Source organism: Xenopus tropicalis, chromosome 2 (genome assembly GCF_000004195.4).
Source record: "Xenopus tropicalis strain Nigerian chromosome 2, UCB_Xtro_10.0, whole genome shotgun sequence".
NCBI lineage: Eukaryota > Metazoa > Chordata > Amphibia > Anura > Pipidae > Xenopus > Xenopus tropicalis.
Window position 1 is genome coordinate 15,168,751 of NC_030678.2, and position 13,591 is coordinate 15,182,341.

Consider the following 13,591-nt stretch of genomic DNA (forward strand, 5'->3'; position numbering starts at 1 on the left):
TGCTTTACCATCTTTTAACCAGATCCAAATGTAAATGGCAGAAGTAACACATAAAAGGGTTTGTTCACCTTTAAATAAACGTTTGGTGTCACGTAGATATTGATATTCAAATATAATTTTCAATCCATTTTCATTTTTTATTTTGAATGGTTCTTTGGTTATTTAGCTTTTTGTAGCTCTTCAGTTTGGTATTCAGCAGCTATCTGGTTGCTAGGGTAAGTAAGAACCCTAGCAACCAGACAGAGATGGGAATATGAATAGGAGAGAGCCTGAATAGAAAGACAAGTAATAAAAAGTAACAATAGCAATCAAATTTTATCTTTGACGAACATTCGTCTTTGACTGCTGGGGTCAGTGACCCCCATTTGAAAGCTGGAAAGGGGCAGAAGAGGAAGGCAAATCATTAAAAAACTATAAAAAAATAATTAATGATAACCAACTGCAAAGTTGCTAGGAATAGGCAATTCTTTAACTGTTCTAAAAGTTAATGTAAAGGTGAACCACCTCTTTAATTGGCTATAATAGCTCTATAGCATATTTAAACTAAATGATGTCCCATATTTTATGCATTAATGTGTTGGTTAATCAACTTAATTATATCTGGCTATGTGCCCTTTTAGGTGTTCCGTTACTTCCTGAGCCCTTGAAGCCTCAACCTGCGGCTCCTCTTCAAACCAGTCCAAATTCCCAACCACCCTGCCAAAAACTGCCTGAACCTATTCTACCTACAGCAGTACAGGCCGCATCCCAGACTCCACCCTTACAGCAAAATCTAGACCCTCCTCCACTCCCTCCTCCAAGAAGCCGCTCCTCCCAGAACCTGCCCACTGACCAAAATGCTTCTCAGCAGGTAAGTGTCTCTGCTTCATGGTACATTGTAAACCAAGAGAATTCGTACAGACTTCATACTATATCAGGCTGTCGTTCATCAGCAGGAAATTGCTATAGTACTGTAGTCGGGTATCCAAAGGAAGACACCAGGATGTTTAATTTGACATTAGTTCTTCAGATATTCTGCTTACTTTTTTAAATCTTTGTATGGGCAGTTAAGCAATTCTGTTGCCCACATATGTAATAAAAGGCACAAAGTATGAGTTTGAAACAAATGCATCTCTATGTAGGAAAAAAAGAGCAGTTCCAAAAGTACAGGATATTGTATGGTTATTTGACATTTTTCTAACTGACTTGTTTACTAACTGCACCAGAAACAATAAGCAGTTCCAAAAGTACAGGATATTGTATGGTTATTTGCCATTTTTCTAACTGACTTACTAACTGCACCAGAAACACTGCATCACATATAGAGCATGGGAGGGGGGGGGAGGGATAGGCTCCCTTTGTTTTTGTTTTTTTTCTTCTTTCAAACAATTTAGTAGACAAAGTATTCTGCATGTTAAGTCTGGATCCTGTTCACCTAATTTTATTCTTTTAATATCTTTTAATGTCTTTTTATCACAAGCAGGAGCAACCATCAGGGTAACAGGTACCTGACTAATTTACCCATAATGTTGTGCAATTCACCCTAGTTAGTTCCATTACTGATCGACTCATATCGGCTTTCAGCGTTTGTCATGCCTCGGAAAATGACCATGTATCTTATGTTGGCTAGTACCCATTTCTTCCTTGCATCTGCAAATGATTTTTTAATAAAAATGAAATGAATAAAAGTGGCCAGTCACTGAGTTTCACCTGAAAGGGGAAATAAAAATATCCTCTCAAAAAAAAAACTTCTACCAATTCAGTTTCTTTATTTACTGGCCCCATATAAAAGTTTTGGAATACATTATCTGGAAAGCAGACTTATAGGATGTTCTGGAAATCTGTTATTTTACCAATTCATACTAAATTTAGGTTGGGATGCACCAAATCCAGGATTGGGCCAAGAATCTGCCTTTTTCAGCAGGATTCGGTTTGGTATTTGGAATCTTTTACAAAAGATTTGGGGTTTGGCCGGATCCTAAAATTGTGGATTAGGTGCATCCCTACGTTTAGGTAACATTTACTGCTGTAAATAGCATGTGCAGCCGCTCGAAGACCATAAGCAATGTGTATATAATGCTTCAGCTAAAAGCACCCTAGGGAGAGCTCTGCACCCTCACAATGGCAGCTCCATAAGCAGGAACCCATATTGGGCCACACGCATGTACAATAGGAGCTAGTGCTCCTGGCCGCTTATTGTACAATGTATGAACAGTCAATATGCTCCCTGATTCCACATCATGAACTGAGGCTTTTGTGTACCCTCCCACCCATAATAGGATGCAGAGCACTGGCTAGAGTGTTTCTGTTAACCTTCTCCTCTAGTTGCAAAAAAACTTCTTTTTTGTGCTAGGTGCCCTTTGAAATAAAATTAATGTGTTTTAATATATATGCCTGTGGGTTGGTTTTTTTTTAATTTCTAAATTAGCTTTTAAAAATTCCCTACTCCTCTCCTTATCAGCCCCATGCCTCTAAGGGCAGTGACACACGGAGAGATTAGTCGCACAGTGACAAATCTCCATTGTTGCGGGCGACTAATCTCCCTCAATGCCATCCCACCAGCTAGAATATAAATCGCCGGTGGGATGGCACTGCGATGTCCCACAGTTGCCGAAGTTGTCTTCAGAGGAAACTTGACGCATATGCCATACCACAGGCGACTAATCTTCCCGTGTGTCGCTGCCCTAAGTAATTTAATGTAAACCTATTGTGAGAGGGTACACATCTGGCCTAATGTCTTTATAGAAAGATACAAATCATTATGTGCAAACAGCATCAATACAACAAACAGCTTGCTTTTTGCAAAGGCAGCTATAGTCTTAAAGTGGAGTAATCTACTGAGGCCAGTTAGATGGTCAATTCAGTTATTACCACTGCTTTAGGGCAATAAAAGCTAGCTAATGATTGGCTCCCAGGGGCACACTTTGCCATATTACACCATGGTGTTTAATTGGATATTAGATGTGACAATCACAGGCTACTGACAGTCACTCTGGATAACCCATGGTTGGGACCAAACAATGGGCTTCTCAATTAATATTTGATAAATCAATGGGAAAGACTGAAATAAAATAAGGCATCAGGCAGTAAATGTGGTTCTTTTGTTAAAGGTTTAGCTGTGCCCTACTCAGTAGAGTTGCTTAATGATAGTTTTTTTTTTTTTCTGGGTTTGTCTCTAAACTGCAACTGGTAAGTTTGGTACTTACCGCACTAATATAATGTACTAGTGTAACAGAAACATTGAGATTTTGCACTAATCAGGTTTTTTATTTAAAAAAGGACTGGCCATAAGTTACTAACTGCATATTTCATTACGCTACTTGCATGATATTGCATGATATATTGGTACAATGATCTAGAAGCATTCAATTAATCACTAATTTGTCACCATATAACCTGCTGTAGGAACACTAAAGCTAAAATACAAACTGCTCCTATGTACCGTCCATGCTACAAATCATACGCAATATATATATATTCATTGTGTTTTGTGTTAGCAGTTCCTTTTGCCACAATTCCCCGTAGGTTTTTCCTAGTCCATTTAAAACACACAGACAGTATCATGTATCAGATGGCAGAGGAAGACTTTTGCCTGCAGCTTATTAATTGGACTACAACAAAGGAGATTCTAGGTTTGGATATTGTCTGTGTGGTTTATCAGCTTCATTTACCTTAGAGCTATGTTTTGTAGCACTGGCCTTTAAACTGATAGTACAATTGGATGTTTTTTACTTCAGCCAAAGGAGCTGATCTGCAGAACAGGAAGGCAAAAATGTGCCTCTATATAAAAAACTTCCTTCCGAATGTAATTTCTGTGTAGTACTGTGAAATCAGAAAATACTGTAAATGAAGGAGCAACTTCTGTTTTAGCTCTAGTTCCCCTTGAAAGCCGCAGCTTTAAAGGAACACAAATTGGATTTTCATGGGAAACTTCATCATGTCCATTATTGTTTTGGAAAAGGATAAAAAAAAAAGTTAAATTGCTATAAGAATGACATTTCTAATCTTAAAACTTCCCCTCCCCTTTTATTGCAGCTTCCAGCAAACGGAGTCGTTGGCTTTAAAAGCCAGTTCGACAATGATCCTTTTGTGGACTTTTCATTTGATCAACTTCCAAATTCAAAGCTTCAGGCTCCGGTTCCCATATCCTCCTCAAGCCAAAAGGAGTCATTTAAGTTGCCTTCTGCTGTCCATAATAATCCGAGTGGCATAACTTGCATGGCTACATTACCTCCTGTCCCAGCCCGTACTGGATTCCAAGACAGCACACGCATTTCACCAAACCCTTTTGTAAACAGGGTCAACACCATCAGCCCAACCAACCCATTCACAGAAAGATCTTCTAATGCTGGGAATCCTTTTACAGTCCCAGAAATGGCCGCACATAATCCACTTCAAACAAGGACTTTAGATCAGTTTAGTTCTACCAGTGAACCTGAACTTCTGCACAGCAAACCGACCTTTACACTGGGCCCTATGGAAAAAAGCCTTTCCCTACCAAACAAGTCGTACTCGTTTAATGATGCCAGTCAAAAAGGTTGGATAACGTTTGACGACGATAACGGCACCGGCAAAATAAACAGGCATTCTGGCAACAGCTCGACGGTGGATCATGTAAGTTCAGAAAATGATCTGTTCCAGCTGGGATTTACTAATGACTGGAGTGTCACCTCCACTGCTTCCTCCCATACGTTGCCGCTAAGGAAGCCCCCTGCCATTCCATCTCGAACAAAACGTGAACAGCCATCCACCAACGTCCCACCAAATAATTCTCCAACTCTAGAGTTTACAGATCGGTAATGTGTTGCTTTGCCAGTTCGTGTGTACAATAAAATGTATTTCTTTGTTACATCCATAGTTATTTTTATGTGAACTAAAAACCACTATATTGTATACTTTGTGTATATCTTGCTTACGTTTAAAACATTTCAAAATGTGCTGTTATGGTCGCCATATACACTGATGTTGGACTGTACAATAAAGTGTACACCTCCCCTATATGTTTATGCAGAAAAGTGCACTGCTGCTCTACTAATTACGAGATTATTTCAGTGAATTTGAATGTTGGGCTTTGGAAGTTAATGTAATGCAAGGCAGTGGTGGTCTGTCACTTGTGTGTCAGAACATACACAGCCTTATAGTGGTTCAAGTAAAATGGTAACATTATGAAGGTTTACTTGCTCTGTATAACCGAATATTCTATATGACTGGTTTGAGAATTTCAGTCTATGGATATGAATGTAGGGCCTTTGGCACACAGGATGAATTTCCGACATCTTGGCTACTGTGTTCTCACCAGTTCTGTAGGATTTACAATATTTGAACACAATGGGAGGTGATTTGGGGGCATTTTAAACTGCATTGTTGACAAAATACAGTGAGCGCTTTGTGTCTAAATAAAGCATTTCATGTCAGCTCAATAATACCAAATTTATTAGATGAATCTTGCCAGCTCATGGAAAGCCAAAGCAGGGTAGCAGTGTTGGTATTAGGGTAGGGCAAAAGGGGCCATATTCACTGAAACCATGGCAGCTTTAGGGGGCAAAGAATAGTTAGAAATACAAACAATGCTTTCCATTGTGCAACAGTTCTTAGATATGATTTATATATAATGGGGATGTCCGGTCTGTGAAGCTCCAGCCTCCCACTTCCTAGCCATTACTGGAATACAACATACAACTCCCAGCACCTTCCACAATGACAGTTAGGGAAAGTGGGCAGCTGCTGTGTGTTCGGCTGTCCTGTGGCACTTCATTTTTTTTTCATCTCTTGTCTCAGGTACCCAATCCATGGGTAAGGACTGCTATTGCTACATTACTGTTTGCAAGAGCTCTAGGATATTACCTCATTTAAGGCTAATATCACACTAACAAAATTGCCTCCCAAAATTTGCACAAATTGGGAAAAGAAGGCACACAAGTGTCAGTGTAGACTAGGGGCTCGGCCTGAAGGCTAGTTAGGGTGAGGTTTGAGGAGAATGTCTCTTTGGTCTTCTAGCTATTCCTATAAGTTTAGGATGAAGGTCAAATAGCATGGAATAAGGGGATGAACATATATTTGCTGTATATAGTTGCAACTATGGCTGAATTGTTGATACAGCAATCTTAGCCTATATCTGTATCCTTATTATGAACCAAGGGGACCCTCAGCCTGTAAGGGGGGCTTGAACAAAAAAAGTCTGCCAAACACCTGTTCTAGGCATTCACTTGTGATTGTCCCTAGCCAGAATGTCCTTACCGTAACTGGTTAGCAGCCAGTCACAGTGAGCCTTTCAAAATGTTTGTATTCCCAGTCTAGGAGCTTGTTGCACTACATCATTACAGTTGGCCACTATGACTTTAACCTTAGAATAATGAATTATAAGGGACATAATATCAAATATTAATAATGTGCAATTCAGAAAATTCCATAGGCTCTTCAAGGCAACATAACATTCTGCTCTAAACTGCAGGCACTGCAACTAAATGTACATATATTTATATCAATGCTAATTATTTGCAATTATACCACTTTAAAGAGGCAAGGACCTTGGGATTTATTATTTATGCAATGTAGAAAGGCAGGGCTGTTCCTGGTAGACGATAAGTCATTTCTTTATTGCTAAGCTCTACATGTAGGCATACGGCAGAGACTGGACTATCATAGAGCACAGGTGGGCAACCTGATTTGTGGGGGGCCCGTATTTCCCATCACTGCTCTAGAGAGTAATAGCTTATCAGCTTATCACCCCCTGCCCCAGACATTATCACACACAACAAATAGTCTAGGAAATATGGGCATAAAATCTATTTATCTTCTAAGTGTATCCGTTAATGCTATTCTGAAAAATAGCATGTAAAGATATTTACTAGATTTTTAGTGGCGTCAAGAACATGAAATAATTTATTCAAACAAAATAAAGGGATGTGGTGTGTTTTATATTGTGCTTCTATTTTGTTGTACATTTCATAGAAAATTGTTTAATATAGGCGAACCGCTTTAATGTATAAAACTGTGTCCGTACCTGGAATCTAATTTTTTTCCGTAGTGTATGATATAAGTACAGAGCATACTTATTGGGTATTGGTCGGCTTTTAATCAAGTATCACAATAGTTTTGCTCAGGCATATATTTGTGTAAAGGCTGCATATCTATCAAGATTTATTCAAGTCAATTTTGCCCAGTTTATGTAGGTTTTAGTTTGCCTTTAATCTGCTCATATTACTGTGTGCACAGAACATTGAATTTCTGCAGATATGCATTTAGCATACATTAAAGGAACCCTGTTGGTTGTCTGACAAGCACCTGTAAGCTCAGCAGAGGTCACAAACAGATGGTGCAGTCATCACTGGTGTCAAAGCAAGCATCATGGCCGCCCCTCTCTTTTGTTTACATGTACATTTTGGAGAAGCAAAGTTCTGTGCCACCATTAATCTATTCCTCCATCTATTTTCTGGTATGTTTAGACTAATATGGCCTTGTTTTATCAGTATTATGATATGGGGCGGGCCCCTTGTCCATCTGCTACTTACTTTTCAGGTTCGGACTGTGGCCCCACCAACCCAGTCCTGCTTGTTCCGAGCCAGACGCTCCTCTCCCACCCCCAGTCACAGCAACAAGTAAGAGTGGGGTGGGGTGGGTGAGGTCCATAACATAGGTGGGGGACCCCCCAGACACCCCACTCCAACACTGAATTGCTTCATTGGATTTGTTTGGCAATCTGTAACCTACGGAAGAGTGTAGTGATGCACTGAGTGTGCTCTCTGCCCTGGTCTGTACCAGCAGAACCCAGAAAATGAGTGGGGTTTGAACAGGGATTGAGAAAGGCACACTAGCCCTATACGACAATGCTGTCTATAAAAAAAAAAAAGGTTATCTTTTGTTCGGCCTTTAAAGGAACACCAAAAAATAAAAATGTTTTAAAGTAAAAAAAAATTAAATTATAAATTAAAATATAATGTACTGTTGCCCAGCACAGGTAAAAATTGTGCGTTTGCGTCAGAAAAACCACTATTGTTTATATAAATAAGCTAATGTGTAGCCCCGGCGGCCCAGACCCTGCCCGACCGCTCCTCCCCTGACACGTTAAATTTCCACATGCTCAGGGGAGGATGTCGATGGGGGACCCTGCAGGGGGGGGGGGTAGGGGATGCGGCCTGCAGGGCCCCTGGGGCGGGAGCCCTGGTGGGCCCTGCACCCCCCAGTCCGACCCTGCCAGGGGCAGCCATTCATGCTGGGAAAAAGGAGAAAGGGCACAGGGTACATAGAAGATAATAGATAAGCTCTAGAGCAGTGATCCCCAACCAGTGGCTCAGGGGCAACATGTTGCTCCCCAACCCCTTGGATGTTGCTCTCAGTGCCCCCAAACCAGGGAGTTATTTTTGAATTCCTGACTTGGGGGCAAGTTTTGGTTGAATAAAAACAAGATTTCCTACCAAATAAAGCCCCCTGTAAGCTGATAGGGTGCATAGAGGCCTCTAATAGCCAATCACAGCCCTTATTTGGCTCCTCCATGAACTTTTATGGTGCTTGTGTTGCTCCCCAAGTCTTTTTATATTTGACTGTTGCTCACGAGTAAGAAAGGTTGGGGACCCCTGCTCTATAGAATACAATGGCAATCTATGCAACTTATCTGTTTTCTGCTATGTAACCTGTGCCTTTTCTCCTTTTTTCAATGTGAATGGCTGCCCCTGGGGCTACACAGCAGCTTTGTTTATATAAACTATAGTAGGGTAAAGCAAACACAGTGGTTTTAGCAGTGCAGGGCAATGGTACATAATATATAAATTACTTTGATACACTTTCCTTTTTTGGCATTATTGTTCCTAACTCATGCTTGTGCAATGGTTTAGTTGCCTTTTTAACATTTACTAATCCACTGACCGTACTGCGTTTCACTACTTCCCCCAAGCACTATATCCCTTGTGGATCTGCCCGGGGTTTAGCCGAGAATCCTGCAAAATGTTGCTGTTAGCTGCATTAATATTGCCCCACTTTATTAACACAATATTTACCGATAAGAACTGCTGAATCTATGTTACTACTGCAAAAAAAAAAAAAAGATTTTTATTCAACCTGTACCCGTGGTTAGTTGCTCCGTTCCAATGTACCTCTTACATTGCTTCTGTGGTATGTGTTTGTGAGAAATGCAAAGCAAATCTGCAGTATTATTCCATGTGTCCTGGCACAATAATCTGCACACTTTATCTGTGAACTCTGTGGTGTGATGTTAAAATAAAGAGAACTATATGTCTGTTCATTTGGTATTTTATTTCAGAAAGGCCTTGGCCGTCTCCAGTGTTTCTGCAGTTGTACTTGGGATGAGAGGCCTCCATGTGTCCCAGAATTCTCCAGCAGCCCAGGAAACAACAGTTCTATTATAGTTACATAGAGTTGAAAAAACACTGAGTCCATCAAGTTCAACTCTTCCAAGTAAACCCAGCACACACACCCTATACTTACCTATCTATACACTCACATACATAAACTATATATACAACCACTAATACTAACTGTAGATATTAGTATCACAATAGCCTTGGATATTCTCATCCAGGCCCCTCTTAAAGGCATTAACAGAATCTGCCATTACCCCATCACTAGGAAGGGCATTCCACAGCCTCACTGCCCTCACCGTGAGGAACCCCCTACGCTGCTTCAAATGGAAGCTCCATTCCTCTAATCTAAAGGGGGGGCCTCTGGTGCGCTGATTGTTTTTATGGGAAAAAAGAACCCCCCCATCTGCCTATAATCCCCTCTAATGTACTTGTACATTATTATTACATTATATTCCCCATTGCTGCCTGTAGTTTATCTATAGGTATCTGGTAGCTAACTTACATTGAATGTTGCTAGAATGATTCTTATTGCTGCCAGTTGCCCAGTTATATCATCCATTACCTCCATTTTAAATCTAAAGCCTCTTGTGTGACGGGTAAAGTGGAGGAATGAGAATTTTCCCCAAAAGAATCCTGTACTGAAATGTAATGTAAATTTGACTTGAGGCTAGCTGTTGTTTTACTTTCCCACGTGTCCCTAGCCATGTGTCTTGATAGAGTTCAGTCTCTCTTTACTGCTGTGCTGCAAGTTGGAATCAAGTTACCCCCTTGAGCAAGGACTAATAAGAACTCCATGTTTCTGTGCTGCTGTTACTACTCAGCTTTGGGCTAATAGCACTGCTGGTACCATCCTGAATTTTAGTGAGTGGGGAAATAGACAAAACTGTGTATACTGCCTCCTAATCACTTTAAAGGGAAACTCCGGCTTTCAAACAAAATTTTGTTAAAGAGCCTCACACAACACAGAATCCCTCTAATCTGTTCCTTGAAAAAGTATGAATAAATACCATTTTTATATGCTAAAATGCAGCTGCAAAACAGTTCTTCTCTTTCTGCATCATTTGAAATCCTGGCAGGGGAGAAGGGACTAAAACACTGATGTTATAAATTGTAACAACTTCTCCACAGCTTACAGACAGCCTGCAGGAACTACATAACCCACAATGCATTGCACTGGGATGTGCCTTTCCTTATTGACATCACTTATGCCATGAATTGTGGGATTTGGAGGATGCAGGCTGAGGACAGTCAACTACATTTTTTTCAAGTCTCAAAGCAGTCAGCAAGATCAGCAGAAGAACCAGGGCCAGGCTTAGGGAACTGTTCCAAACCATATGATTACATTAAAAATCATTAAGTCTACATACTTTTTAACTGATGAATTTTGCAAAGTTTCTTGAAATTATGTTTACTTTGCAAAAACCTTAAGTTGTGTTTGGGTTGAGTTCCCCTTTAAAGTGATGCACACATAGGAACATATGATGCTAAAGGCAAATCTGTGCTGCCTGTGGGTAACAAATCTCCCAACAATTATTTTGCATTGGTGTCAGTGTAAATTGCAGGCGCTAAAATATATACCGTATATTGCACAACTGCTGAAAACTGCATTTTACCTTGGTTATTTGAGTCATATGTTCTGCCACCCATAATTCATACTTACATATGTTTTTATAAGACCGTTACCCCTTGTTAGTGAAATGCTGGGCACACACGGGGTGATAAAAGCTGCCGACTTGCCCCCTTTAGACCAGTCTGCCCTGTGTATGGTGCTTGCCCATCAGCCTGGCAGAAAATCTGAGACACTGATTAGGCAGGATTGAAAATCAGTTGGACGATCATCTGAATGCTGATGTGATCTTGGCCCCTATATAGTCTGATCATTGGCCCGGGGGGCCAGTTTGGGGGCTCTCATTCTCATTGGCCACATGAACCATTATTTAGTAAGACAGCAGAAGGGTCTAAATACTTGGCACATTGCTGGAACCTTGTATTGCCTACATTGAAACAGTTAATTCTAGATATTTATTTCCTCTCTGCAGCAGGTGGACCTTGCCCTTTACGTATAAGGATTCATCTACAAACGAGCTAAATAGCCTAAGTGCAATTGCCCATAGCAACAAATCAGAAATACATTTTAACTATTTTAGAAAATAAAAGCAGCAAATCTTATTGGTTGCTATGGGCAATTGTACTGATGCAATGCAGCACCAATCTTTGTATTGCAAACTAAGGTACAAATTCAGGATATTAGGCATTCAGCTAATTGCTGCACTGCAGCACTCATTGACATTGTGGAGAGGTCTGTGGTTTATAGCACATTGCCCCCCTAAGGGTTCAGCATGTAGACACCATAACTACCAGTAACACTGTTCCTAATTACCATTGGCAGTGTCTGGTTTTCCCTCTCTGCCCCAGGATTTTAAGGTCACCAGTTACACAAGAGAATTTCAGTGATCTTAGGCTGATGCCACACCATGCGTATGGCGTATATTTTTAGCAAGCCGAAAAAAAACGCTTGCCGAAAATACGCGCCTTATGCCCCTACCTGTGCCTGCACCCGAATTTATAGAATATGTTTGGGTGCAGGCACATGTAGCCAAAATCAGCATAAAAACGTGAGAGAATGCAGTGTCTCATATCTTTATGAGGATATCGACTACTTGTGCCTGCACCCGAGCGTATTCCATTCATTCGGGTGCAGGCACAGGTAGGAGCGTATTTTTGGCAAAATATATGCCATACGCATGGTGTGCCATCAGCCTTATGGCCACAAATCAGTTCTCTCACTCTGTAGCCTTATAGTTGTCAAAAATCAGGTGTGTTACACATTCTCAAAGTTTTATAATAAAGGAGAAAGAAGTCAATTTGTTAGGTACCCATTGCCTTACTTCCTACCCAATGGGCAGCAGGATACCTCAGATCAACCTACTGCCATTATCTTTAATTGTTTTTAGGGATCCCATTCTGGATGTCTGCATTATGTAGTAAAGTAAAAATATATATGTACAGGTATGGGACCTGTTATCCAGAATGCTGGGGTCTTTCCGTAATTTGGATCTCCATAACTTGTCTGCTAAAAATCATTTAAATATTGAATAAACCCAATAGGTTTGTTATGCCCCCAATAAGGGGTAATTATATCTTAGTTGGGATCAAGTACAGGTACTGTTTTATTATTACAGAGAAAAGGGAATCATTTAACCATTAAATAAACCCAATAGGGCTGTTCTGCCCCAATAAGGGGTAATTATATCTTAGTTGGGATCAAGTACAGGTACTGTTTTATTATTACAGAGAAAAGGGAATCATTTAACCATGAAATAAACCCAATAGGGCTGTTCTGCCCCCAATAAGGGGTAATTATATCTTAGTTGGGATCAAGTACAGGTACTGTTTTATTATTACAGAGAAAAGGGAATGATTTAACCATGAAATAAACCCAATAGGGCTGTTCTGCCCCCAATAAGGGGTAATTATATCTTAGTTGGGATCAAGTACAGGTACTGTTTTATTATTACAGAGAAAAGGGAATCATTTAATCATTAAATAAACCCAATAGGGCTGTTCTGCCCCCAATAAGGGGTAATTATATCTTAGTTGGGATCAAGTACAAGTTACTGTTTTATTATTACAGAGAAAAGGGAATGATTTAACCATTAAATAAACCCAATAGGGCTGTTCTGCCCCCAATAAGGGGTAATTATATCTTAGTTGGGATCAAGTACAGGTACTGTTTTATTATTACAGAGAAAAGGGAATGATTTAACCATGAAATAAACCCAATAGGGCTGTTCTGCCCCCAATAAGGGGTAATTATATCTTAGTTGGGATCAAGTACAGGTACTGTTTAAATTATAGCCTTATAAATTGTGCTTAGTGATCTCATGAGTTATAGTTGGTGGTTAGTGATGTAACTTCTGTATCAAGACTTACTGAATTGTGTATTATAATAATGTACCCCTTGCTGTAAAACATTAGGATATTACAAGTCACCTTGGAGTTCCATGACCTGAATAAAACCACCCTCCCTAGCTTTTATGTGGTAATGGGACCCCTTAGTGACTTATAATAGCCTTATATGACATATTAACTAAAAATGTATGCATTCAGTTTCAGTAACAATGAGAGGGGTGTCAAACTTACAGCAGCCCTATAGATTTTAAATACAAGGGCTGTTAGGAGGAATTCTGTAGAGATGTAGATCAAAAATTTATAAACAATGCGGAGTGGAAGTCGGCACATGCGCAGTAGAAGTGCGAACTTTCTGGACGCGGCGAATCAACTGCGGAAGTTGT

At 40.2% G+C, this 13,591-nt stretch overlaps 1 protein-coding gene across 8 annotated transcripts in view; it reads left to right on the top strand.

Annotated features, from left to right (window-relative positions):
* Positions 1 to 6,897, top strand: part of synj1 (synaptojanin 1) — a 59,117-nt gene extending 52,220 nt beyond the window's left edge. For 6 of the 8 annotated variants that reach the window (XM_004912146.4, XM_018091404.2, XM_018091407.2 and 3 more), the window contains 2 exons: positions 621 to 850; positions 4,015 to 6,897. In XM_004912146.4, the coding sequence (XP_004912203.1) occupies positions 621 to 850; positions 4,015 to 4,779 (995 nt within the window). In that variant the 3' untranslated portion in view covers positions 4,780 to 6,897. Of the gene's footprint in view, positions 1 to 620; positions 851 to 1,459; positions 1,484 to 4,014 lie in introns of all 8 variants that reach the window. The other 2 variants (XM_031896570.1, XM_031896571.1) reach the window with 2 other exon arrangements.
* Positions 6,898 to 13,591: the final 6,694 nt, after the last annotated feature.